This window comes from Vespula pensylvanica, chromosome 2, assembly GCF_014466175.1.
Source record: "Vespula pensylvanica isolate Volc-1 chromosome 2, ASM1446617v1, whole genome shotgun sequence".
Classification (NCBI taxonomy): Eukaryota; Metazoa; Arthropoda; class Insecta; order Hymenoptera; family Vespidae; genus Vespula; species Vespula pensylvanica.
Window position 1 is genome coordinate 5,240,870 of NC_057686.1, and position 26,160 is coordinate 5,267,029.

The 26,160-nt window shown below is 34.6% G+C and overlaps 6 protein-coding genes across 12 annotated transcripts; 4 read left to right on the plus strand and 2 right to left on the minus strand.

Moving 5' to 3' along the window:
• The first annotated feature begins 2,631 nt into the window (after positions 1-2,631).
• Positions 2,632-4,625, plus strand: LOC122627078 (DNA-binding protein inhibitor ID-3). The gene has a single exon (XM_043807854.1). The coding sequence runs from the start codon at positions 3,238-3,240 to the stop codon at positions 3,658-3,660; it is 423 nt and encodes a 140-aa protein (XP_043663789.1). The 5' UTR covers positions 2,632-3,237; the 3' UTR covers positions 3,661-4,625.
• Positions 4,626-6,093: 1,468 nt separating this feature from the next.
• Positions 6,094-10,291, minus strand: LOC122627074 (puromycin-sensitive aminopeptidase). The gene is made up of 4 exons (XM_043807845.1): positions 9,761-10,291; positions 9,069-9,313; positions 8,799-8,949; positions 6,094-8,725 (listed from the first exon to the last, which is right to left on the minus strand). Exons 1-4 carry the CDS (start codon positions 10,160-10,162, stop codon positions 6,644-6,646), a joined length of 2,880 nt encoding a protein of 959 aa, XP_043663780.1. The 5' UTR covers positions 10,163-10,291; the 3' UTR covers positions 6,094-6,643.
• Positions 10,292-11,368: 1,077 nt separating this feature from the next.
• Positions 11,369-17,834, plus strand: LOC122627075 (cyclin-dependent kinase 14). Of its 6 annotated transcripts, none has more exons than XM_043807847.1 (8): positions 12,470-12,889; positions 13,295-13,342; positions 13,872-13,961; positions 14,380-14,508; positions 14,671-14,858; positions 14,949-15,334; positions 15,423-15,967; positions 16,036-17,834. In XM_043807847.1, the coding sequence occupies exons 1-8, from the start codon at positions 12,877-12,879 to the stop codon at positions 16,125-16,127; spliced, it is 1,491 nt and encodes a 496-aa protein (XP_043663782.1). In that variant the 5' UTR covers positions 12,470-12,876; the 3' UTR covers positions 16,128-17,834. The 6 variants fall into 6 exon arrangements, with proteins under 6 accessions (XP_043663786.1, XP_043663783.1, XP_043663782.1 ...); XM_043807846.1 differs by having other exon boundaries at positions 12,471-12,889; positions 14,662-14,858; XM_043807851.1 differs by lacking the exons at positions 12,470-12,889; positions 13,295-13,342 and adding an exon at positions 11,369-12,061 and having other exon boundaries at positions 14,662-14,858.
• A 431-nt stretch (positions 17,835-18,265) lies between these two features.
• Positions 18,266-19,917, plus strand: LOC122627077 (telomere length and silencing protein 1 homolog). The gene is made up of 6 exons (XM_043807853.1): positions 18,266-18,716; positions 18,811-18,919; positions 18,997-19,142; positions 19,228-19,446; positions 19,510-19,643; positions 19,729-19,917. The coding sequence occupies exons 1-6, from the start codon at positions 18,589-18,591 to the stop codon at positions 19,896-19,898; spliced, it is 906 nt and encodes a 301-aa protein (XP_043663788.1). The 5' UTR covers positions 18,266-18,588; the 3' UTR covers positions 19,899-19,917.
• Positions 19,918-20,110: 193 nt separating this feature from the next.
• LOC122627079 (putative RNA polymerase II subunit B1 CTD phosphatase RPAP2) lies at positions 20,111-24,245 on the plus strand. 2 transcript variants are annotated; one of them, XM_043807855.1, is made up of 7 exons: positions 20,111-20,729; positions 20,827-20,941; positions 21,008-22,270; positions 22,336-22,493; positions 22,578-22,760; positions 22,860-23,176; positions 23,407-24,245. In XM_043807855.1, exons 1-6 carry the CDS (start codon positions 20,656-20,658, stop codon positions 23,017-23,019), a joined length of 1,953 nt encoding a protein of 650 aa, XP_043663790.1. In that variant the 5' UTR covers positions 20,111-20,655; the 3' UTR covers positions 23,020-23,176; positions 23,407-24,245. The 2 variants fall into 2 exon arrangements, with proteins under 2 accessions (XP_043663790.1, XP_043663791.1); XM_043807856.1 differs by having other exon boundaries at positions 20,831-20,941.
• LOC122627080 (negative elongation factor B) lies at positions 23,213-25,937 on the minus strand. Its single transcript, XM_043807857.1, has 9 exons — positions 25,877-25,937; positions 25,629-25,769; positions 25,073-25,552; positions 24,834-25,001; positions 24,637-24,762; positions 24,282-24,551; positions 23,894-24,178; positions 23,628-23,828; positions 23,213-23,562 (listed from the first exon to the last, which is right to left on the minus strand). The coding sequence occupies exons 2-9, from the start codon at positions 25,755-25,757 to the stop codon at positions 23,401-23,403; spliced, it is 1,821 nt and encodes a 606-aa protein (XP_043663792.1). The 5' UTR covers positions 25,758-25,769; positions 25,877-25,937; the 3' UTR covers positions 23,213-23,400.
• Between the last annotated feature and the right edge of the window lie 223 nt (positions 25,938-26,160).

Below are 26,160 nucleotides of genomic sequence, written 5' to 3' on the forward strand. Positions count from 1 at the left end.
CTGATCTATGCACAATAGCATACTATTTTATCTACAATATACCTTCCATCGGATATGATAAATAAATAAATAAAAACGGCAATTATAGCAATTTCGCGAGATTTCGATACTTTCTTTGGAAATAAAAAATCATCTCTGTCTCGAATTACGTTCGGTTTATTATATCAAATATAAGTCAATGAAATCTGGCAGTTGTTAATCGGTAACCCGCATCGTATATTTAAAAGATTAACTAGCCTTTATATTAGCTCGTTAATCTTTCTTGAAATTTAAATAAACATTTCGCTGTTTGTGTACCTTTCGACGTATATATCTTTTTCGTTAAACGATCATTTTCGATCCTATCAATTAGTATTTTTTCATCCAAATCAATATTGAATTATTTAACACGCATATATATTTGTAAATACATATAATTATTATCTTAGAAAATTCGAAATAATTTACAACAAACTCCGTTTAATTATGCCACTAAAGTTACGGCCGAAATCAATATTTTCTACGCTAATGAAGAGACCGTACGCGTAGTTGAAACATTTCGTGATATAAGATAAAATATGGAGAAGGAAAAGAAGAGAGAGATTGTCGCTTGGAAATATTCTACGTACCTTTGAAAGACTGAGCGAAAAGTCATGACACGGTTCGCTTTCCATAGTGTTAACCAACAGTGAGGGGAGTAGTTTCGTCAGTTTATTTATTCTGAGGTCAAGGGAACTTCGCTTCTTAAACTCGAAGGTCAAGGAGTCAATGAGATCCGGTTGCTCAGGTATGCATGCTCGTGCAAGTGCACGAGTCTCGCTGCCGTCTCGTTCAATTTTATTCCCTGTAATTTTCCATGGAATTCTCGCGTCAGTTTCGTCGCCGATGTGAGCCTCATAACCATTACTTTCCACAAGTTCGCTGTTTACGAAGAGCTTTCCCATTTTCTAATTTCGACATAACAACGGAATGAATATAACACAAAGAGACGTTCCATGTTTTTCAATTAAAACTTTTACGATAACAATAATAAACGTAAATAGAATATAAAGAGAATAGAAAGAGCTTTTAAGTCTTACCTTATACTACATTATACATTCGATACGCAAACAAAAACACATACCCTCCGGAATATCCGTAGATAATGAGGAACAATCACATTTCTCTATGTATCTTAATAGTTACTCCCCTCTTCCTCTCAGTTTTGAAGTAACGATAAGTCAAAAACAGTCAAAATAATACTTTTCCTAGAACAAAGGAATGACGTGTCATAATATGTGACAAATACACGAAGACAAATATTCTTTCCAAATAGACTGGGTCGACAGAATGTCACGAATAAACGAATACGATAGATAGAGTAAACAAATTTCCTAACGCATATTCCTTTCAATGTACGACAAACGAGTACCTTCGATCTCATCAATAACGTAAGGTACCACTATTCAACGTCTATATCTTCCCACGATTGATACCCTTTCCGCCATCATCATTGTTTCCTTTGAGAATTCCCAGCTTAACCAGTGAATCCCACGTGAAGCTTTGTCGATATTCGACTCTCTCTCTCTCTCTCTCTCTCTCTCTCTCTCTCATTTCATGCGCACACGCATGAATTCACGTAAAAGAGAAACACATATAAAAAGTATTACGTGTGTGCGTGTGTGCACGCACCATGATTCTTTCTCTTCAACCCGTAGCGCCGCGCATCGCGTTGAGTTCTTGTCTTGGCAAGCGGTAACGAGACTCCGCAGCCGAAGTCACGGAGTCGCGAGCATAATCACGCGACCAAGCAAGAAGGTAGGAGTCAGGCATACGTAAAACCATAGCCGGAATCATGCTGTACAGGTTGGTGGTGGCAGAGATCAGGGAGGTGAAGGAGATGGAACGAGGAGAAAGAGGAGGAAGAGGAGGAGGAGGAGGAGGAGGAGGAGGAGGAGGAGGAGGAGGAGGAGGAGGAGGAGGAGGAGGAGGAGGAGGAGGACAGTGTGCGCAGCCTGTACGCTAAGCACACCTCGACGATGGTGGTTGTCCGCTCTCATCTATGATGGCGATGATGGTGGTGGTAACGGTATCGTAGTGGTGGTAGTAGTCGTGATGGCTAGTGGCTGGCGCCGCCGGACGTTCAACAATGGTCGTGCCCCTCCTCGATCTCCCGTCTTGTCCCACCGACGCCACTGCTCCCATGGTCATCGAACACCCCCGACTAGCGATGGTTTCGAATCGCAATTAATACGAACAATTATCAATTATACCATATGTACTTGTATCAATAATTTCAAAGATTTATTAACATTCTATTTGATTCTGCAATAGGAAAAAATATGTAAATAAAAAAATGCGCAGGTATATATATAATAATATAACTATAATAATAAGTAACTGTTCCCTAACATCCACGTGTTTTGACATTTTAGATTTTGTAATGTATTAATAACGTTATTGTTAGTTATCATTCATATAATAGAACGACGAAAGAGCTAAGGGAAAATGTAAAAAATAGGTCAATGGAAAAAGAAGCGATCGTTGACACGCACCAGTCGAACCCAACGCTAGACCACTCGAGCAGCGATTGCGCTGTGCGAGCGATGGAGGCGTCATGGATAGAGAAGTGGTATGGTAGGGGTAGCCTATAAAATAGCGCAGGTGAGGGGCGGAGACCAGTTGACTTCGATCCTCCGAGCACAGCGTACACATAGCACGTTCACTGTGCTCTCTTACTATATACATTCACTGCACTTCCAAAAACCTACATTTCTCTTACTTTTTTCTGTAATCTTCAACTAGTCACTATTATTACCATATTAAAAGGATGATTATCGCGTGTGAAGCTAACTCGTAATTTGTAAGTTTGCGCGAGTCTGTGTGTGTGACACACCGAGAGTTCCTCGAAGGATTTGCAACAACGAAAAAGCAGTAATAGAAGAAGAAAATAGAAGACGAAATAAATCAACAAGAGAGAAAAATATCCTCGAAAGAAAAAGAGTAGCCCTTTTGGATTCTTCCTCTCTCTCTCTCTCTCTCTCTCTCTCTCTCTCTTCTCTCTTCTCTCTCTTTCTCTCCTCTCTCTCTCTCTCCCCCTTCGAGACTTCGTTCGATCGATAATCCGCCGGGTACGTGTGAGTGCGCCGTCACGACGATTATTAACCAATATAGAGAAAGAAATTGGAAAGGAATCTCGAGAAAAAAAACATTCATCAAGGATAGAAGCCAATTGTCGAATTACAGTGACAAACGAATAAGAGAGATATCAAAGAAAATATGAAGGCTATGGTGGTTAGCCCCGTTGGTGGTCGAGTACCACCGACTCGTGGTGTTCTGCATAACAGTTTGAGTATAAACGGAACGAGAAGAGACCTCGAGGCGGAGGAAGTCGCCGCTTATCTGACCAAGCTAAGATCATTGGTGCCGGATATGCCGAGGAAGAGGAAACTTTCGAAGCTCGAAGTAATACAGAGGGTGATCGAGTACATATGCGATCTACAGACGACTCTGGAAGAGACCAATGTACATCAGGAGACAACAAAGACGAAACCGACATCAACGAGACAGCCACTTCAACCTCTGCTAAATACGGTGAGCACTGGCAGCACAAGCTCGACAACACCGGCCGCAGCAGTGGCAGCAGAGACGACAACAGCCACAACAACGATGACGGCAAACAACTCGGTGGCTGAACGGTGACCTGTCACAGAACAAGAAATGTAATGAGGACCAGATCGCTAAGAAAGATCGTCCTCATGGGCTGACTCCAACTTGAATGCAGGTTTCCATCGGCCCGTAACTTCCGTCCTCTTCCTCGAAGAATTCCTTAGTTTTCTTTTTCTTCGGGGCCCGAGAAAAACGGAAGGATACGTGAACGATGCGAGGAATTAGGAACAGGACGAGTAGACCCTTGCGCCCAGTACAATCTCTTTCCTCGCGAAAGCCTGTAAATACTTGTACATACACTCATCGCATTCCTCGCACGACCTCTCATCGCCGATAGACAGCACACCATCGCCTCTGATCTTCGTCTCTGTTTCTCTCTCTATCTTTCTATCTCTTCGTCCCCTTTCCTCCTCGATCAGTAAACATATTCCTACTCGACGTAAAAATGATAATGTTTTTCCCTTCGATACTTCTCCCTCTTTTGCTTTCTACTATGAAAAATTTAACCATCCATTGTAGGCTTTACCCAATTTCTTCCTTTCAATCGCGATCGATCAAAAGGCAAGATAATATGAATATCTCATTCTGAAAATATATGTGTAATTGCATTTCATTATATTCAGAATAACTAATTGTTCTAACTAAATGTCACGTACGATGCCCCACCCAACTAATCGTAAATCGATCTTCGTTTGCAATCCTATTGTAATAAATGTTATCTTCGCGTTGATCAAAGTCTGTGTCACTTTTAACTCGCTCTGTAGATAATAAAGAAAATTTTTATTGCGATTATTACATTTATCGTACCTTAAAATGCTATATTATTATTATTATTATATAATTATATCATTATTATTGTTATCGCTCTTTATATTATAATTTAGAAACCTTCCGTAATTATTGTATATTCGCGAAGACTGAAAGGCTGTAACTATGTCGTCGCACGAGGGTACTACGCTCGTGTATACAAAATAAATGCAAACTGTGTCTGTAAGTTATACCTGTGTTGCTTATTTCCTCGCAACATCCTTTCATCTCTAATATATTAAATAAAAGTAGAAATTTTACGAAGACCGAAACAGCTATTTTTGCTTTATTTTTGCTTTATTTTTGCTTCTATCGATTCAATTTTGCAGGACAATTATTAAGACCTGTAAATCAGAGAAATGCATGAATTTCTTCATCGCTAATTAACAAACTAACTTTTAATAGAACAAAATTTTCTGATACGATCGAGTCAGAATAACTAGATTGCTCTGAATGAGAGAACAAAAAAAAAAAAAAAAAGAAAAAAAATCAATAAAGACAGTACAGAGAGAATTGATTTTTACTTTAAAAGGACGAAATAAAATATAGACACAATTCCTCTTGAAGAGAGGACATTACTTCCGTACCATTATCATACGACAACCCCAAAGCCGATGGATTCCTGGGAGCGGCGTTTCCTCATTTCCTGCATCGCTAAAAGCAGTAAATCCGTGGGGATTGGATAGCCGTAGGAGGGGTAGGGTGGAGTTAAATAGGCGCACGTGTGCGTAATAATCCATGCACACGTGCGAGAAAGGTGAGGAGGACGGGTGGTCGTCGTTGACGTCCTCGTCCTCGTCCTAGTCCTCGAAGGATGTGGCACGAAAGGGGAGCGGCAATGTCGTATTGTGTTCCGACAGGGTGTAGGAGTTCGCGAAGTCCGTATTGATCGACTCCCTATCCCGTCCGGGTCGCGTGCGCTTTCCTGGGAACCGTGGCTTCGTACGATACCCACGGGAACCGATCCCAAGCAAGCAAGCAAGCAAGCAACTACCCCTGTCCGCTCTTGGCTCCTCCTCGACACCCCTTGCAATCATTCGAGCCCACTTGGCATTCATGAGCGAGAGTAGTAGCCGTGGCGAGGGTGACGACGGGAGACTACTAGCCCATCGCCTGCTGGTGGATGTGCACTAATAATGAAAATGGAGGCTGACTCACGAGGGATGGAAAGAGAGAAAGAGAGAGGGAGAGAGAGAGAGAAAAAGAGAGAGGGAGAGAGAGAGAGAGAGAGAGAGAGAAAGAGAGAGGGAGAGAGAGAAAAAGAGAGAGGGAGAGAGAGAGAGAGAGAAAGAGAGAGAGAGAGAGAGAGCCAGTCACCCTCTTACACCTCGCGAGACACCCTCCGATATGACGGAGGATCGATCGATCGTGGATAAGAAGGAAAGTGGGGTGCGAGCAACCCTATGACCCTCACCCTTAATGGCTCGTGATAAGGAAGCAAAATTGCCTTCTGCTCGGCAAGTCTTGTAATCCGAACGGAACATCCACCAATCTGGGATTAAGCTTCTGTTTGTGGGAATCGAGATACGTTGGAAAATGATCGTAGGATAATTTAAATATATAAATATCGCTAAATACTTTCTATCGTCGTTAATGCATTGATTGGATTGATGTTGGCAAGGATGTTGAATATTACAAGGTTTCGTTCATCCTTCACACTTTTTTTTTTTCTTTTTTTTGTTTTACTTATAAGCGTAAAAGTTTTTATTTCGATTATTTCAATTTCACTCATCGAATCAATTAATACTTATCTCGAAAATGCAATTGTGTTTCGGGGAACGGTAACGTTACATTTCTCTTTGATATGAAATTTTCATACTCGTGAATACGCATATAACGTAAAAGCGATACAAAATTACCGACGCGCGTATTCCATGAATCTTGTAAGTACGTATGTTCTAAGTGAAATGTACGATAAACGAACGAACGACGATTGTTGTGTAAATGCTAGTGACAATAAAACTCCCCCTAAACTAAACCAACGATGATGGTTCTTATGTAAAACGATTATTTCCTTCGAATGACGAACTATGGTACGAACAAACAATAGATCATCGCGATCTTATGCCTGTTAATGTTAAACGTTACTAAAAACGTTTTATACGTGATTTAAATAATTTCTTAACTCTTAAGAAAGGTACGATTTTATCGATTCTCCGCTAAGCCAAGAATACCGACGACACATTCATAAACTCGAAACAAGGATATTCTAAACTACGGTACTTAAAAATTCTTTTATAGAGTCTTTATCTCTAGCAAGCCACGCCGCATGTAATCTGATAGATTCGATGCTTTGTTGGACCGTTCTCTCTGTTCCAGGCATCGGGTGATTTTCAAAGAAGTTTTCCACATCTTTAGCGTATTCTTCGGAGACAAAATTTTCAGTCGTTAACTTGACTAGCCTGGAGAGTAGGAAACCTCCCTCGTAACGATCGAGAAGAGTTTTCCAATGTTCCTTGAAGAATTTCCAGGCGATAACACGACCTTTGTATTGCGTCATTGTAACAGACATGAAGCCAAAAACGGTATCCTGCGCTCTTACTTTCTCGCTCATGGAGAATTCAATAGTTCTTTCTATTAAATTTTCGTATCGGATCGCGCCAAGCGCTTTCAATATTCTTTCTTTCTCTTCATGGAGATCCGATTCTTCGTAGAGGTTAAGCATAGTGTCATAGGTAAAAGCATCACCTACGGAGAGAACAGCACGATAAACCGGACTTCTCAGGTCTGCAGGAAGGGGCATGACACCAGACATGTGAAGTGCGAATCTTCTCGTTGCTTGTCGTATAGTTTCCTCGTCGTTTGCAGCTGCCATACGATCTAATATGAGAGATCTGAGAAGCGTATCTAAATGACTTTCGTTAGGCTTTGGATCCCATCCCAATCTTTTGCTAATATCACGCATTAGATTTCGAACGAATGCTTTGAATGCATCCGCAGAGTCGAGAGGAGCTAAAAGTACACTAATCTTTCCTATGCAATTTACTATACTAGACCATACTGTATAATTGTCCTCGTGTTTAAATGCTTGCATGAATCTAAGTACTTCTACGGTCGAGGCATGTCCAGCTTGAACCATAGCAAAAAGGTCATCCAAAAGACCTAATCTGTCTAATGGAGGTAACGTGTGATCTTTAATGGCAGGCAGAAATAGAGACATCGCGTCTGGACTGTAGCGCGTTCTGTAAAAGCCGATCGCTCCAGGATTAATTTTTAACCAAGTACCTTCAGGTACGTCCTTAAGTACAAACTCTTTAGTCTTCTCATCCATTAATGCACTAAGAACAGTTTCTTTGGGATGTTTGGAAGTGCTTACACTTATTGGTACAATCCACGTTTGATTGTCCGTATCTACAGATCCGTCTGCTAAAAATCTTTCTTGGGAAAGAGACAAAATTCTGTCGTTACCTTCTTGTCGATATTCAACTTTTACAATGGGAAAGCCTTGTTGTTTGGTCCACGTGGACATAACACTTCGAACAGTTTTTTTGCTAGCCTCTTCCAAGGCAGCCCAAAGATCTTCTGTCTCTGCATAGAAGTAGCTATGCCTTTTTAAGTACAAGTTCATGCCCTTTCTGAAATCGTCATCACCGATATAAGAGTGCAGCATTCTGATAACACACGCGCCCTTATAATACGATATATCATCGAAAATTTCATCTATTTCGGCTGGATGCTCGACTAGGACTTCTATAGGATGGCTATTCTTCAATGCATCTAATTCCAATGCTCTGATGTGCGTGTCTGTTACAAATTGCGTCCAAATGTCGTACTCAGGGAAAAGATGCGCAACGCAAAGGAATTCTACGAACGAAGCGTATCCTTCGTTTAACCATAGATGCGTCCACCACTCCATAGTGACGAGATTCCCAAACCATTGATGAGCTAATTCGTGTGCTACAACTAAAGCGATCCATTGTTTCCTAACAGAAGATGTGTTTTGTGGATCTACCAAGAGACAAGTTTCCCGATACGTTACTAAACCCCAATTTTCCATGGCACCCGATGAAAAGTCCGAAATTGCAATAAGGTCGATTTTCGGAAGCGGATACGCTATACCGAAATATGTTTTATAATAAGGCAACACTTTTGTTGCCACTTCTAATGCAAATTGTCCTTGCTCTTTTTTGGATTTTGGAGTATAAACTCGTACAAGTACACCATCACTTGATCTGTCCTCTACATAGTCAAACTCTCCTATCACCACAGCTACCAGATACGTCGACATAAGAGGAGTTCTCTCAAAGGTTAATATCTCGATCGATTCGTTGATAGTTCTTTCCTTGATAGGCTGTAAAATAAAAATACAAGATAAGTTGAAGACAATTTAAAAGAAATACATTTTATTATGAAATATCACTTACCATATTTGAAAGCGCTGTGACACCGGTTGGTACTTTTAAAGTAATATCAAACGTGGCTTTATGAGCTGGTTCATCCCAACATGGAAAACAACGTCTAGCATCCGTAGGTTCAAACTGTGTGACTGCTGTATAACCAACCGTACCATTAGTCCTAAAAAAAGCAATCACAGTTTTCGATATAAAAAAAAAGTAGTACAACAAAGTTATAAAAATAGAAATTTTTGATATATTTACTTTATTGATTTAATCCGTCTATAAATATAACGTTACCTTATATATTTACTGCGATAAAAACCTTTCATCTTGTCATTGATTTCTCCTACAAATTCCAAACTTAGAATCACGACTTTTCCAACTGGAAGTTTATCATCAAATACCAAGGTAGCTGTTTCTTCGGACGAAGATATATCAATACTCTTCGCAGGAATAGTATATCCATTGTTGTTAACAAAATATGCACTTTTAATATTGATTTCCAACGAATTTAAAACAATCGTATCGGTAGATTTTAGTACCTATATAAAAAAGAGGTAAAAATTGATTCAGTATAAATATTCTGACTGATCAAATAAAATTTTATTAGTTCTATAGATAAAAATCTATGAACGGTAAAGCACTAACTCATAAATCATCAATAAGAATCACAGTAGATAACAAAGCAATCTTAACTAAAATTTTAAGTAACATTATTGTATACGATTTATTAAATTTTCTTATCTCTGCGTTATCAAATAGTCGACTCTACATAAAAGGAGATAAGGAAAATGCCGCCAGTTATTCAATCTAACTTAACGTAGTTTTACCTAAGCTAATCTAAAGCTTTGTATATATACAGATTGTGGTTATATGTACGCCATATGGTTACCAGACCTTCTCTATTCACTTTCGCTCAAAAACATTTAACGATCCGTCTATATAGAAAGTAATATCTACGGTAATCGATCTGCATTAGACGAACTTACATTAATATGCACATTTTCCGTTCCGTGAAAGATGAAATTTGTTATGTCCGGCACCAACGTGATATCATAATGACACGGTCGAACATCGTTAGGAAGTCGGCGAAATGGCTTTTCTTTAATGCCCGTCATCTCTTGATCCCTCGTTTCAATTGTTGTGGAATAATTTTTACACTGTTTAACACTGTTCCAATTCCACAATTTGTTCAGTAATTCCAGCTGCAACGAACCACTACTACCTTTCTCTTTCTGCCGACTCACGGGATTTTTCCCGCATGCGCAGTAACCTGAAAACGCCTTGTTTGCAGCCTCGTATATATTCGGAAACGAAACGGGTGCTCCAGATCTCAGGGTCGTCAATCTTATCTCACTCCAGAACCACCGATAGATGGCTCTGCTGGGCATTGCGAAAAACTAATGAATCCTGGACCAATAGGAGAGAGGGAGCGAAATTCGCAGACGCGAAATCGCCGCAGGCATGTGTGTAAGTTCCAACGACAGATGTTAACTACCTACATCTATTTCCTTCGCATGTTTCCCAATAAAGAGCACGATTATCAAAAAAAATATGTATATAACTCCTGTCTGCGATTTACTTATTTACATAATACCCTTTTTCGGTGTAAATATTATCTATGTATTCAATTTGTCACACATTTTATACTTTCACAAATTCGAGTATCAATGAACTTTAGTCTTGCTCAATTATTCCAAATTTCAGAAAATGACAAAATAATGTATAACTCGATCATGTTCCTTAGATATTAGTTCTTCGATGAAAATGAGTATTCTTATCGTATTCTTCTCAATAGATAAAATCACTGAAATTAAATAATTTCTTTATATATTTGCAAATTTTTGTTTATAATTTAAAAAAAAAAAAATGATAAAAAGATCTGGACTGATTTTATTTTCAATTAATAAATCGCGTAACGAGAAAACTGCAATTTCTTTTTTATCGAACATGTCTATGACTCCATCCTACAGTTAAAGTAGAAATGATTACAGGTCGGAATAATATACCGACCTGCAACGTCTGTTAACGTTTTACTGTAAGATGGCAATACCATCGTAGTCCACATATCGAGAATTTTTTAAAAAGCATTTTGTTATAATCAATTTATGAAAAAATCAATTTATGATAAAAACCTTTATCTTAAATATTTCTTGTCGAGTATTATTGCTTAAGTATTATTATTGCTTATGTAACTTTATCTTTTACTAAGACGTACGATAAACTAAACGCATTTACTCCATGATACATATCGATATCGTAAAAAATTTGAAGAATTCGATAAACCATTCGTAACATATCATAGAAATAATCACGAAATATTACGAATTACAACGTTAAAATCAAGATTGAGGGGAATTACGATATAATACAAAATCCTAACCTTGTAGGATCGATCGAATTCCAAATACAATTACAGTTAATTAATTTAGTACGAATGTCAATTAAAAAACTCATGAATCGTATCGTAACTTGTAAAGAATACTCGAAACCCTGAAAAGACGAGTAATAATATAACAAAAACTTACATTCGCGCTAAAAGGATTTCACGCAATCGCGCGTTCGTCGCAGTTGCCGGAGTTATCGGCAGTGCATCGTATTCAAGATGGCGGCTTAGCAGCGACGAAGTGCATAAGAGCGACTGCTCTGAGTGCAACGTGCGTAAGCCGTGTCTCGATAAACTCGTACTTTCGGAATCGAGTGCGTGCGTAGAAATACCGTCCACAAGACGGTTTTATCGTCTCTAGGAACGAGTCGTGCGATCGCGAATGAATCGTCCGAGATAGTCGGTGGTGGCGTGCGCGAGCGCCCGCCGTATTCAGGAAGACGCGCGTGCGACAGAGATAGAGAAAAAAAGTAAGAAAGAAAAAGAGAGAGAGAGAAAGAGAAGGAAAAGAAAGACAGACGCAGAGAGAGAGCGAGACGGAAAGGATCGTCTGGAAGTTCGGCGATCCCGGTCAGGTTCCGACTTGATAGCTTTTTCTGGGAACCCTGAGAGAAAGTTGAATCTACGATAAAGGAAGACAAGAAGACACGCGTCTCGTTGTCGCCGCTGCCGCCGTCGCCGCCGCCGCCGCCGCCGCTGCCGCTACCGTTGCTACTATTGCTACTGCTGCTGCTCTTGCTGTTACCGCTGTTTCTATTACTATTACGATTTATTGCTACTGCTGTTACTGCTACTCTCAACGAGCGACGATCAGGAGCGAACCTTTTTCATGGCGATCGGCGGTGGTACGAGGATACATCGTGCTTCACCACCGTGGTATGAACCACGACAAAGGTGAAGAAAGGTATTACGCCTTCCTTACGATCCGTGACCTGTGACCTGACACTCGTGTTCAAAGGAAGAAACACGACGACGACGGCGGCGACGACGACGACGACGACGACGACGACGACAACAACGACGACGACGACGACGACGACGAAGACGAAGACGAAGACGAAAACGAAAACGAAGACCAAGACCAAGACGAAGACAGCGACGGAGACAGCGACGGAGACAACCACGACGACGACCACGACGACGACGACGACAACGCGGTACCCGCCGAGGCACATATACCGACACACACACAGTGCGTCACCGCCCATATGCGATGTGTGTTTCGTGCGTGCGAACGAATGAGTAATCATGTACTGTCAAGACAAGGGCTCGACCGCCTCGAAGAGCAAAGAGGGTAAGTCGACGCCCGCCGAGTCAGTTTCTTTCGTTCTCTTCGTTCGACGACACACAGTTATTCTGTTCGGCTTTTCAATTTTTTTTTCTCGTCGTCTCGTTCCACCTATTTATCATTCTATTCCTCTATTTTGTAATCTTCTTTAATCTTGATCCTTTCGTTTCACCTACTTTATTTCTTCGTTCTTTTCTTCTTTTTTTTTTTTTCATCCTTTCCTTCTCCGCATCGTGTCTTATCGGATTTCGGTCCCTCCGTGCGCGCATGTGGAAGAAACGAAGCACGATAAGGTGGGTCGGACAGCGCAGAGAGAATCCGCGATCGTGGGGGGTGGATGATTTGGTCGAAGAGCCGCAAGTGACCGAGAAAGAGGATGGTACGAAGAGAACGAGGAGGAGCGGGACAAAGAAAGCGAGAACGTGTCGTTTATGAGGGAAGGCGGTAGGGGTATCCAGGATTATGTATTTTGAGGAGAGAAACCAATCGTATGCGTTCTTGGCAAACCGCGTTATCTATCTTTCCTTGTGCACACGAGTCTATCGGTCGTGAGATCGTCCTATTCTGTGATAGCTTTTACGTGAGACCTTTTTTTTTCTACTCAGTTACAAAGAAAATATTTAAACGTGTTGCGTGAAAACGAGAATGAAGTTTTATTTGATTAAACGTTTGACAATGAAATTGCTAATCAAATCTTTGTGAATTTATTTGAATGATTAGATTCTGATGCTTCATTTAGATGAAACAAGTAGTTGAATAGTAAATACTTCTTTTTCAAAAAGTAGTTTTGGATTGTTGCACCGTGATTGTGCTTATTTTCTCAACAGAATTTTTATTGCTATTGCTCAGATATGCGTGGTTTCAAAAGTTTAAAGAAGAGCAAGATTACTGGCGTAGGTACGGATTACTAACATGATTGATACAATCTTATTGAATTGTATAGTCATTTAAGAGAGAAAAATATTTTGATCTCCTCGTTCTTGTCCTTCCATTATTTCCTTTTTATACGCATACATTTTATTACAATTCATTAACAATCACGAGTTATAATAATAAACAAAACTTGACTGGTTTTTTCTTGCACCTATCATAGCATTAAAATAACTTTCTTTTATGACAATTATTTCTCTTATTTCAATAACCAACTGTTTCTATTGAAAGCCTATTGTCGTTAAGTACGTATATGCTCATGTGCCATATACATGTAAAAACAATGCTTTAGCATTTGCATGTATAATTACACAGTTTACATTGAAGCTTAGGCAAATTATATGTTCTTACCTTTACTATCTCTCTTCTTATAAATGTAACGTTACACGATACACGATATATGAAATTTAACATTTGATTTATATAAATATTAAGTTTTGGGTGTAACTAGCTTATACATATATAGAATTATATTTGTTGTGTTTATTACATGCAGGGTCAGTGACAATGCGAGAAAAAAAAGGAGGTGCTCTTAGCAGAGTGCAGAAACTAAAAAAACGACTTAGTCACAGTTTTGGTAGACTTTGTAAGTATGCCTGTTATTAGTTGTTAAAAATAGAAAAATTCTTCTTTGATAATTTTTTTATATATGGAATAATTTATATTTCAAAACTAAGTAGAGAAATGTAATATTTTAGATATTTTTGTCATTCTTAGAATTGCTTTACAATTGATCGCATTAGAGTAATCTGAAAAACTGATGCTGGTACAGTTTATAAACATCATTAAATTATGTAACGCTTTGTTATCAAAGTTTATTGCTGTTTATATAGACTTGTAAGGATTAATGAATCCGTATTCGTATTTGTTATGCGATATGTAGTAGTATATTCTTGATCTTGATTAAAGGAATTAGAGCAAGTGAATTGTAATTCTTAATTTTTCATTGTAAAAAGATATTACATAAGTTGATTAATACTTTCTACATCTACGTATCTTTTTAGCTATCTCTAAAGAAGAAGCTGACGATGCTGCAAATAGAGGTCAGCTGCCTTACAATGGTTATTCGGAGGAGTTCCTAGACCGTTTGGAACCAAACGGCAATATACCTGCGGATAAAGATCGTCGATACGGTGAGGTTTAAATACATATCATTTAATACTTTTGATACTATTTATGCTATTATAAATATCATCTTAAAAAAACGTATACCTATCTCTTTGTAAAGAAAATTAAATCATACAAATTGTTTTAAAAATTTTTAAGGATAAAATTAAATGTTATAGAATGGACAGGTGTTGGTGATCATGAAAGAGTGCATCGGCAGCTTTCCGTTTCTAGCGATTCCAAGCTTCTAGATGAAGATATAAGAGAGGAGGCAAGAGTGATTTTACGGCCTCGGCGTCCACCGCGGCCCAAGTCTGAGGTTTTTCTTGGGCCAGATCCACCACCTCGGAGAACCAAAAGGTTTTCAGCTTTTGGGGTAAGTGTATATTTTTATAAATATTTTTTGTTATCGATATACATAGTACAGTTGCAAATATGTAATAAAATTTTCATTAATTCTCAACAGGGAGACTCTCCTTTTGGAAAATCCGAAGCTTATATAAAATTAGAACAGTTAGGAGAAGGTTCTTATGCCACTGTGTTCAAAGGCTATAGTCACCTCACGAATCAGGTGGTGGCTCTTAAAGAAATTAGACTGCAAGAAGAAGAAGGTGCTCCGTTTACTGCCATTCGTGAGGCAAGCCTTCTTAAGGAGTTAAAACATAGTAATATTGTGACTTTACACGATATAATTCACACTCGCGAGACTCTTACTTTTGTTTTTGAATATGTTCACACTGATCTATCACAATACATGGAAAGATATGGTAGTGGAAATGGAGGTTTAGATCCTCACAATGTTAAGTTATTTCTCTTTCAATTGTTAAGAGGACTAGCGTACTGTCATCGTAGGTAAAAACTATTTATATATTTTTGTAGTTCGTAATTTAATAAGCTTAATATATATTTTTAACCTATTTATATGAATATTTTTTTTTAGGAGAGTGTTGCATAGAGATGTGAAACCTCAAAATTTGTTAATCAGTGAAATAGGAGAACTTAAATTAGCAGATTTCGGTCTTGCAAGGGCGAAATCTGTACCATCGCATACATATTCGCATGAAGTAGTAACATTATGGTATAGGCCACCTGATGTTCTATTGGGTTCTACGGAATATTCGACCTCACTTGATATGTGGGGAGTAGGTTGCATATTTGTAGAAATGCTGACTGGAGAACCAACATTCCCTGGTGTACGATGTACGTACGACCAACTTGATAAAATATTTAAAGTTTTGGGCACGCCTACCGAAGAAACATGGCCAGGTGTAACTCATCTCCCAGGATATAAACCACACAAATTGTCGTTTTATCCACCAAGAAAATTGGGTCTTTCATTTCCAAGGCTTTATGATATTGCCGACGGTGATAACATGGCATCGTCTCTCCTACAATTGAATCCTGATCAGCGCATAGGTGCTGAAGAAGCTTTAAGACATCCTTATTTTGCCTCTCTTCCTAGAAAATTATATGAATTGCCTGATGGTAAGATATCATAATCATCGATGTAATGTCAATTTTTCCTTATTACCGTACTACTTCTTTTTTTGCAGAAGTGTCAATATTCAGCGTTGAAGGTTGCCACTTGTATACAAATTCGAGGCATGGGTGCACAGACTCGCGTCACACCGCTCTTAAGACTTGAGGTTAAATGTAAATGAAAGGCAAATGACAAATAATGCCCAGTTCATACTTAGTGAAGACATTCGATCCATGCGTTAAACTATTGGCACATATGCCATGACTATCCACCCATACACTATCCACAGGCGCGTCGTTCGCTCTCTCTTTCTTTCTTCCTCTCTCTTTCTCTATCTATCTCTCTCTTTCTCTCTCTCTCTCTCTCTCTCTCTCTCTCTCTCTTTCTTTCTCAGGGCTGCTCATAAATTTCCCTCTCCCTTTTCCACATCAAACTGCGATATTTTTTTTTATGAACTTATATACGTATTGATTAAACAAGCAATGATAAATCATACACTGTAACTGGCCAAGGAAACAAGAAAGTAAGCTGTTTGTGGCTAAAAGAAAGATAAAAAGTTTTAAGCGATTTGCACGCTCAATTTAGAAAGCAAAAAGCACGCACGACCCATCCTCGCACTTCGTCCAAATACTAGATTTAGATTGATACCAATCAAAAGAAGATGATATATAAACCGTCATATTGCGTCTCCGGATCTCATACCCAATACGGGTTGACGGTTACTGATTAGCAAAAATATTACGAAGTAATTATTATCATCTTAGAAAAATTGTGGAAGATCTGTAGCACGCTGTGTAAATTTTATGCTACTTTCGGGTCTTTTGTTGGTTGTTGAAACAATCGAGAGTATTGATATATTAAAATCATTATTGATATTAAATTTGTTGCTACTAATATAATACGGTGATAGTGAATTCATAGAAATCATAATAAGATTAGAATATCATTATATGTCGACTGTTGCAGCTACCATCATTATACGAAAGAGCAAGGTTATTGAGAACTTATCGTTGATATCAACGGTAGTGATCTAGTTATAAGTAATTAATATTAATATGATAAAATGTCAGCAGGCAATAGGTTTCTGACGATAATATAAAGTAAAATCAATAGTAGTGATCAAAGAATGAAATAATAAAGTAGATTTAATAAAATCTGATTTGTTTAGTCGCGCAGATAACTATCGTTAACAGATAGTGGTGCTTTGAAAAGTCATAGAGAACATTTTTAATAAGTTTATCCTTTGTACAATTTATTGGCATTTCTTGTTTCCAATTGAACTTTTAAAATTGTATATAGAGATATACCAACTTAAAAAACGTTGGCAATAGTAGAATAAGGATAAGATAAAAAAAAAAAAGAGAGAAGCGATACAGTTCTTCCAAATTTTATCTAAGTTACAATGACTATTGCGATATTACTACTCCTTCGTAGGTTATATTTATACCGATTTTTCAGCACACTTATAAAGATATCAACGAGACGAAAGCAAAAAAAAAAAAAAGGGGAAACAAATATTTCGAAAAAATTTGAAACATTATTACATTATTAATATCGTTATTATTTGAAAAGAGACGCGCAGATGGTAGACTGTAAATAGAACATCAAGTTCGTATTATTGATGACGCTGAGATAGATGAGCTGAGGTTAATAAATGTGAATTTATAATAAATTAAATTGCAATACGGCACTCTAGATCCTATCTCATTCTTTCAGTTTCTTTTTTTTTTCTCACATTCAATAACGTGCCAGTTGCTTTAGTTGTTTAGGTGTATCATAATGCAAAAAATTATTGTAATTGTAATACTTTATCCAATTATCGATTTTTGTACACTTTAATTCCAGGCTAATTATATTTTGTTTGTAATCTTACTGATGAATCATTAATATCCAAACTTCTTCTTTGATGTATCGAAGAAGATAAAGAATTGTTTTGAATCATAAATCTATGGCTATTTGAAAATGATTTCTCTTCCCAACATTATTACGATAAATTGTGTTTTTGATACATTCTTGTTGATTTCCTGAAATATTCTTTGCAATAATTAATTATCGTTGCTCTTTGTGTTAATTTTCTTGTAAATAAATAATAACTTCTGTTTTACCGATAAAAAAAAAAGTCATTATGTTAAAATTAAAACATTTAATAAGTGTAATTAGAGAATTGTAACTTATAAAACTAAAGAAAATTTATAAATTTTACATAAGTTAATTCGATTTGTCTAAAAATTGATGTATTCAACTTTTATTATTTTCATGTGATATTCTATTTTATCGACACTTTAGTAAATCAAAGCACTGAGATCAAAGTTGTTTAGTTGTATTAATCTGTCTATTGTAAAAAAAATCCACGCATCTAAGTTTAGTAAATTACTACACGTCGCTTTTATGCGTACGATACCTTAATATCAATATATGTATATATACATAACATTATTATTTATAATAATTTACAATTTTAGGTTAAGTTACTATGTAGCTTAACCTAACCTGTATTATTAGAATTCATCACAATTATGAATTCAGTATATAACGCACGTAGTAGAAATATTTATTATGGATTGTTTTAGTATCACGTCTAATATAAATATCATATAAATATCAGTATTATATAAAACTAGGAAACATGTCTGAAACAGATGAAATTACTCCAAAAATAGAGTTTAAAAAGAAAATACGTAAATGCATAAGAAAACGCCAAACATCAACAGATGATGATGATGAATCTAATGAAAATCAAGAAAGTTCTGTCAGGTTTGTGATAAACATCAATATTATATATTGTTTCAACAATGTGCAAGTGATATTTTTAAAAATGTATAAGAGTAATACAATATACTTATTTTAGGGAAAAAGTAGAAGAAACTAAAATTATTCAAAAGTTACGGGAAAGACCAAGTGGTGTAAATATCGTTGGATTAGCACTAGGAGAAAAAGTAGTACCTGATATAATGACAGTAAGCTTTAGAATTATATATTAATTTTATTTGAATTATAGTAAATATCATCCCATAAGATTTTTATTATTTATTAGTCAGATCCTTTTAATGTCAAAACTGGAGGAATGGTGAATATGTCTGCTTTGAAAAATACAAAACTCAAACAAAATGATGCATATGAAACTGGTATTGGTACACAATTTAATGCTGAAACTAATAAAAGAGATGAGGATGAAGAAATGTATGAATTTTATATAAATTTTATTCTCTGTAAATGTTGAATAGTAATTTTATAAATGTTTATGTCTAATAAATGTATTTGTTAGGGTAAAATATATAGAAGAGCAATTATCAAAACGTAAAAGTAAAAATAAAGATGAAACAGATTCAAATACAAGTAATGATAAAGGATCATATTGCTCACCTGAAGAAGCTGCATTACAAGCTGTACCAGAACACCTTCGACAAAGTTCAGCTCATCGTAGTGAAGAAATGCTTTCAAATCAAATGCTTTCTGGAATACCAGAAGTAGACCTCGGGATAGAGTAAGTCATTATTCTATGATTCTATCATTTATTAATCTTGATTTAATTTATTTCATATTATAGAGCAAAAATTCGCAACATCGAAGCTACAGAAGAGGCAAAATTGAAATTGCTTTGGGATAGGCATAGAAAAAAAGATGGTCCATCACAATTTGTACCAACTAATATGGCTGTAAATTTTGTACAACATAATAGATGTAAGTTCCCATATATGCAAATAACATATATAAATAGTAAAGTTGATTTAAAAAAATAATACATACTCTTCCTTACTATTTTTAGTTAATATTGAAGAATCAGATTTCCAGAAGTCAAGACAAGATAATGATGAGGATAGAAAAAAAGTTGTAACTCCTAAAGAAGATTTTAAAGGAAAAAGAAAAGATAATGGTGAAAAAGCTACAGATGATTATCATTATGAGAGGTTTAAAAAACAATTCAGAAGATTTTAAATATAATTTTTAAATGTAATATGTATGATTTTTCTAATATCTATAATAATTTTCTGTAGAAAAATATGTATTGAGTTATACTTACAAACTGTATATTACTTTTAATTGTATCTACATGTCTTCAAATTGATTTAATATTACAATTACGTTAAGATATATTATCAAACAAGTTTTTTTTTGTATTTTGGCGAGTAAGAAATCGAAACTCTCTCTTTCAAAACAACAAAGATAAAAACATTAATACTTTCGAGGATATAATATATACAGGAGTACAGTAAACTAATATTTAAACAATAATACATTCTCTTCGATATCACATAGCACGAAATGAGCGTTAAATATAAAATTAAATTAAATTAATATTTAAATAGAATTAAAATTTGAAGGCACGATCTTATGTCTTGATTTATTTATTAGATCTGGATAGGGTGTTCTTGTTTATATATTCATTTGTAGTTCTTGTTTTGTCCGTACCTATCGCTGAAGTCGCATCGTTACGAGCGAAATGTGATGGACATTCTTTAAATAAAAACATAACAAATGCACGAGTCCTCGAAAGCCATCGAATTGTAGTGACGGGAAAATCATATTTTATCTGACGTAAACATTTTAAACACGTTTCTGTTATAAGGTTAGAATAAGAAAATTGACATTAGTTTTCATGTTGTCAGTGATTGAAAATATTTGAGAAAGTTGGTAATCGAATATTTAACTTTTGTATTTTACTCTGCGATATCTCAAATATTTTTCATTTATTATGAACGATTCTACATCAAATTCACATACTAAAAAACAATCAGCTGAAAGAATGAAAAGTAGAAAAAAAATGAGGTTAGTATGTTAATTACATTTTCTTAGAAATAATTTTCGTTAAAAAATGATCTAATTTTTAAATTGTATTTATAATAAAATACTTTATTTGTTTAAGTAAGGCGCAAATACAATTAGCAATTATTAAAAAGAAACAATGCGATGCTAGAGCTTTAAAGATTGTTGAACAACTGTTAGAGCCCGTTGTTGAAATACATTGGCTCCTTCAAAATGTATGTATTTATATTAACTTAATTCATTTAATATTTTGTTTTAAATATTCTTGCATATTTTTATAGTTACAACATATCAATAAAAGTCATATGGAAGATGTAATCGAAGAAAGAGCAATAGTAAAATTATGTGGTTATGTTCTATGTAAAAATCCTATAACAGTAATAATTACTCAACAATTTCATATATCTACAAAAAGGAACAAAGTTTATGATGTTACACGTAGAAAAAATTTTTGTAGTTCATATTGTTATGGAGCATGTAATTATCTTCTTGAGCAAATGCTGACTAGTCCACTTTGGTTAAGAGAACAAGAGGAGATACCAGTTTTCCATTTATTATCTTCAAATCTTCAGACGAAAAAAGATATGCTTGGAGATGAAGTATATGTAAATGATATAGATATTCTATCAGAAAATGATAAAGAATATATAGAACCTGCTGAAAAATTTGAAGAAGCAAAAAGTCAGATATTAAACAAAGTAACAAATGCTTGCAATAAATTACCAGATAGCAATGATAAAGTATCAAATATTATATCAAATGAACATATGGTTTTTGAAAATACGTCTTCAGAATATTTCATACCTAAAAGTGTACAAACAGAGGATTCCAAGGCGCATAATAATTTGAATAGTTATCAAGATATAATCGCAGATAAAAATGTATCTAATTTACCTATAAATATTAAGCGTTCTAGTGAAAATAATGAAGATTTTAATGAACAGATTGAAATTGTTCAAAAATGTTATGAAGTACCTGTTTTGGCAAAAAATTCTAAAACATTGTTAAATTGTGAAAAACATGAAGAAATAATAGCAAATAAGTCTAATATACAAATAGTTGAAAAGGAGTGCAAAGAAGATAAGAAAATTAATGAATTTATAATAATCAGGCAAAATATCTTGGATAAAAAAGAATATCCTATTGAAGATAAAAAAGATAAAAATGAAAATGTACAAGAAATGAACAATAATAAAATAACAAGAAATGCATCCACAAAAAATATGAGGAAAAAGAAAATATCTGAACAAGACCCTGAACAATCTTCTACCAAATTTTATACATTAATTATGCGAGTTGAGAAGAGTGTTAAAGAATGGATTACAGAAGATACTATTTCTTTTTTACAAGGAGATTCTGATATAAGACTGCAATTAATGGAAAATTTTATTCAACATGAGAGATATGTACAATTATGTAAAAAGTTAAATAAGTTACAACTACAAGATGAGAAAGAAGATCGTATAGATTTATCTAGTAATACATTAAAACCATTACCTCATTTTTCTATATTACGAGAAGAAGCAGATAAAATTGAATTAAAGGTATATCATATTTTTAAAATAATCTAATATATATATATATAAGTTAAATGTATGTTAATACACAGGTGAACGCGTTTTACGAAGGGCGTATGGTAATAGATCAACCTAAGAAAGTTGTAGAAAATAGTGAAACATGTACATCATATCCCATATTACCTTTAATAGATGCACATGCACCCAAGGCGTTACGTCGTAAAATCTTTTTGGACAAACTTCATAAAATGTAATTTTTATTTTATTTAGATTTTTTACTTAATTAATACTTTTAATTAAACGTAACATTTGAACTTTATTTTTTTTATTACAGATTGCCAGATTTGTTGCATATGTTAGCTGGTAGTACTCAATGTTATACATTAATAGAGTACATACATGATAATAGTAATAGTACGTTAATAAAAGGTTTAGTGAATACTTTTTCATTGTCTGCTTTAAATATAGTTTTTAAAACTGCTGAATGGACTCTTGTAGGACTGATAATTATTAAAATGTAAGCATTTTCGGCTAATAATAGATTTTGTAGATTTGAAGAATTAATCCATGCATGTTAATACCACATATATAATTTAAATTTTGAAAATATTTTCAGGTTAAGCATAATGGATCCACAATTGAAAATCTTATTAGCAACAAAGCAAGCATCAATGTATATATCAATGGTACTAATGTCATATAAATTAGATTCATATTATTTAGATAGGTTTCTAATTGAATTAACAAATAATCCAAAAATATTTGAAATTAAATAAACTTGAAGTTGATATGGTATGAATAAAAAATTAAGACCCATTGGTTAAAAATGAAATATTGAAGCTACACATATACGTCTTATGTGTCTTATTTTATTTTTTAATAAATATTATATTTACTATTTATACAATATATTGTCATCATTTCATTAGAAATGTAAGTAATTCAATATTTCATGTATAAAAGACAAATCTAATTTTCATAAAAAAATGTTGGATAAGTAAAATATTCCTATGTGAATCATTTGTTTATGTATCTAAATTCTTATAATTAATTCGAATTCACATAGAGATATATTATTATTTATCCAACATTTTTCTATGAAAATTAGATTCATTATTATTATATATATATATAACTTATTTTATAAACTTTACAACTTATAGCGAATTTGATAACGCAGTAGGAACACCCGTCATTGGTGAAGGGGGACAATCTAATCCTAAACTATCAATTTGTGTTGATGGTAATGGATCTTGCGTGGATCGATTACCCACTTTATCTCTTAAAGCTTCATAAAGGATATGTACAGCCTCATTATGCTAAAAATAATTAAAATATTAGCAAAATAATATAAAATATAATTAAAAGCTATTGAGAATAATACCTGACTAGTTGGTTGTAAGGCTTTTAGTAATGAATGTAATCGCGTGGGTGGCAATTTTGGATGAATATACCAAAGCAATTTTAGTAAATGGCGCGTTACATTATCTCTGCTTAAGCCTGCCAGAAAGAATTCATCAAATATTACAGTACAAAAGGACTCGTTAGAAAACTCATCTGCCATGTTTAATATTAATAATGAAACCTGGAAAGAAATAATACAATCTTTTACATAGTTTCTTTTACAAATAGAATGATTTGTTTACATACCAAAGTATGTAGAAAAGGATCTTCAAAAGCACGTTGCGCTTGACAATTTGGTAAAGTTGCTAATACTCTCATTAAACCTCTAGCATCTCCTCTTCCTCTTCCTATACCACCACCACCTCCTATATGTAATGCATAATACATAGATAAAACTGCAGCAACACCAGATAATTGTGCATATGCTTGACATGCATCAGGAGGTGGGCCAGAATGTTCTATAATAGCAATTGCACTTTCCCTTTCATCAGGTGGTAGTTTACAATTTAATTGTCTAATTTGATCATCTACCTACATAATAATAAGAATAAAAATTATGTGGAAAGTAAAATTAATATGTATAAAAAATTAAAAGAAATTTTATATTGATTAATGCATTTATAATGATAGTTACCATAAGAGACATTAATGCTGGTAGAAATTTTGTAACAACTTGACTATCAAGTTTTGGTTCTTTGAAATCTTGTGAATCAATCATTTGCCAGGCAGATAGACCCAGAGCAAGCATTCTTAATAATAGTACAAGAACAGCATTTTCTCTTGGTAATGCTTCACCATTAATTAAGTGAAGAGCTATCTTAATTGCACTACTAGCAAGGAAATTTACTGCATATGGATCACACAATGTCATGCTTAGATCTCCTAATACTTGCTCTTGTCCTCTCTATAGAAAATGAAAAATGACTTTTCTTTCGTTTATATTTGTATTATATTGACATTGTTATAAGTTATTATAATGTTTAACATACCTTGATGCTATCTAAAAAGCCTTGCAATTCACGAGATCTTTTCACATCCACATTTTTTTCCCTAATACATGCATCTAAACACCAGGTAAATTTATGACAAGGATCAACTGAGATAATATCTTGAACCTAAATAACATATTAATTTTCAATTTGAGACTACATTTAAATTGATTTTATTAAAAATTTTATTATCTTACCTCCAAATCATGCAAAGCCATTAATAACTCTGCTCTAAGAGTACAATAATGTATGTTCTTTGTACGTAAAAATAAAGTACGCAAAAATTGCAATACCATATCATATAACTTTACACTATGTCCAATCATATGAGCTAATTTTTGTACAACTTCTCCTTGTCTTCGTACCTATAAATACAAAGTATTAATTTTTTTATATCACAAAGTAGTTATATTTATATAATTACTGTGCAAATTACTTTAGGAGATGGTGTGAAGAAAAGACTATTTAAGTTTCGATGATCAAACAGAATTTGTTCTTTTTCTATGATATATCGACTAAATAATGGTGATACTTCATCTCCAAATAGACTTTGATTATCTTTCCAAATCTGACGTTTTACTTCTGTATCAGCGTCATTATATAATTCCTTTTCTCTAACTAATACACGTAAATATTTGTCTTCTATATGTGGTGTATTTCTTAAAATGCACATTACAACAGGCCTTAATGCTGCTACTCTTACGGCAGGAAAACTTTTAGAAAGCAATTCCTTTAATCTTCTATCACCTGCAGTTCCTTTATCGGCTCTTTCTGCACCTATTTCATTTATTCGTTTTACCAACTTTTCCCTTAATTCTTCCAATACAGAAGCATGAAAATCTAATCGTCTGACTCCATGTAAATCGAGTAAAGGTAGCATAGGACGTAAAGAAGGTAAAAGAATACCATTTTCCAACTGTATCAAAAAAATAAATATATATATCAATGAAATTAGAAGTAAGTTGTATAAAATTGTTTTCAATTCAAAGTACCTGAAATTCTTCAATTGCTTTTAAAGGGTCCGTACAACTTGTTAAAGCATCTCTTAAGTAAACTTGCCCAGGTATACCAAGATCCTCCAATCCATTTCCAGTTTCACCGTTACTTTTTGCAGAATTCATTTTTTTCTAATACTATAAACCATATAATTCCATTAATAATATAAATTTAAAATATCTAATCGTACATTACAAACAAAACGTTTCGTATGGAAAATGTCTCTAGAATCGTAAATATTTACCAACTTAGTAATATTGATTAATATAATATTTCGATAACATATCGATAAATATTAACTGTGTATTTGAATATATCGATTATATGAATATGTTTCACTTTCGATATATTCAATTACAAATTTTATAAAGTAAAGTAAAATAAATTATTTTATAATTTATTATATCATACAAAATATAAATAAAGAATGTTTAATACGTAATTAAATAAAATAGACTCAAACGGCTAATGATGTAGGACGCTCATATACAAATGTTATACTTCGCGATATAGTCAATAGGTAACGCA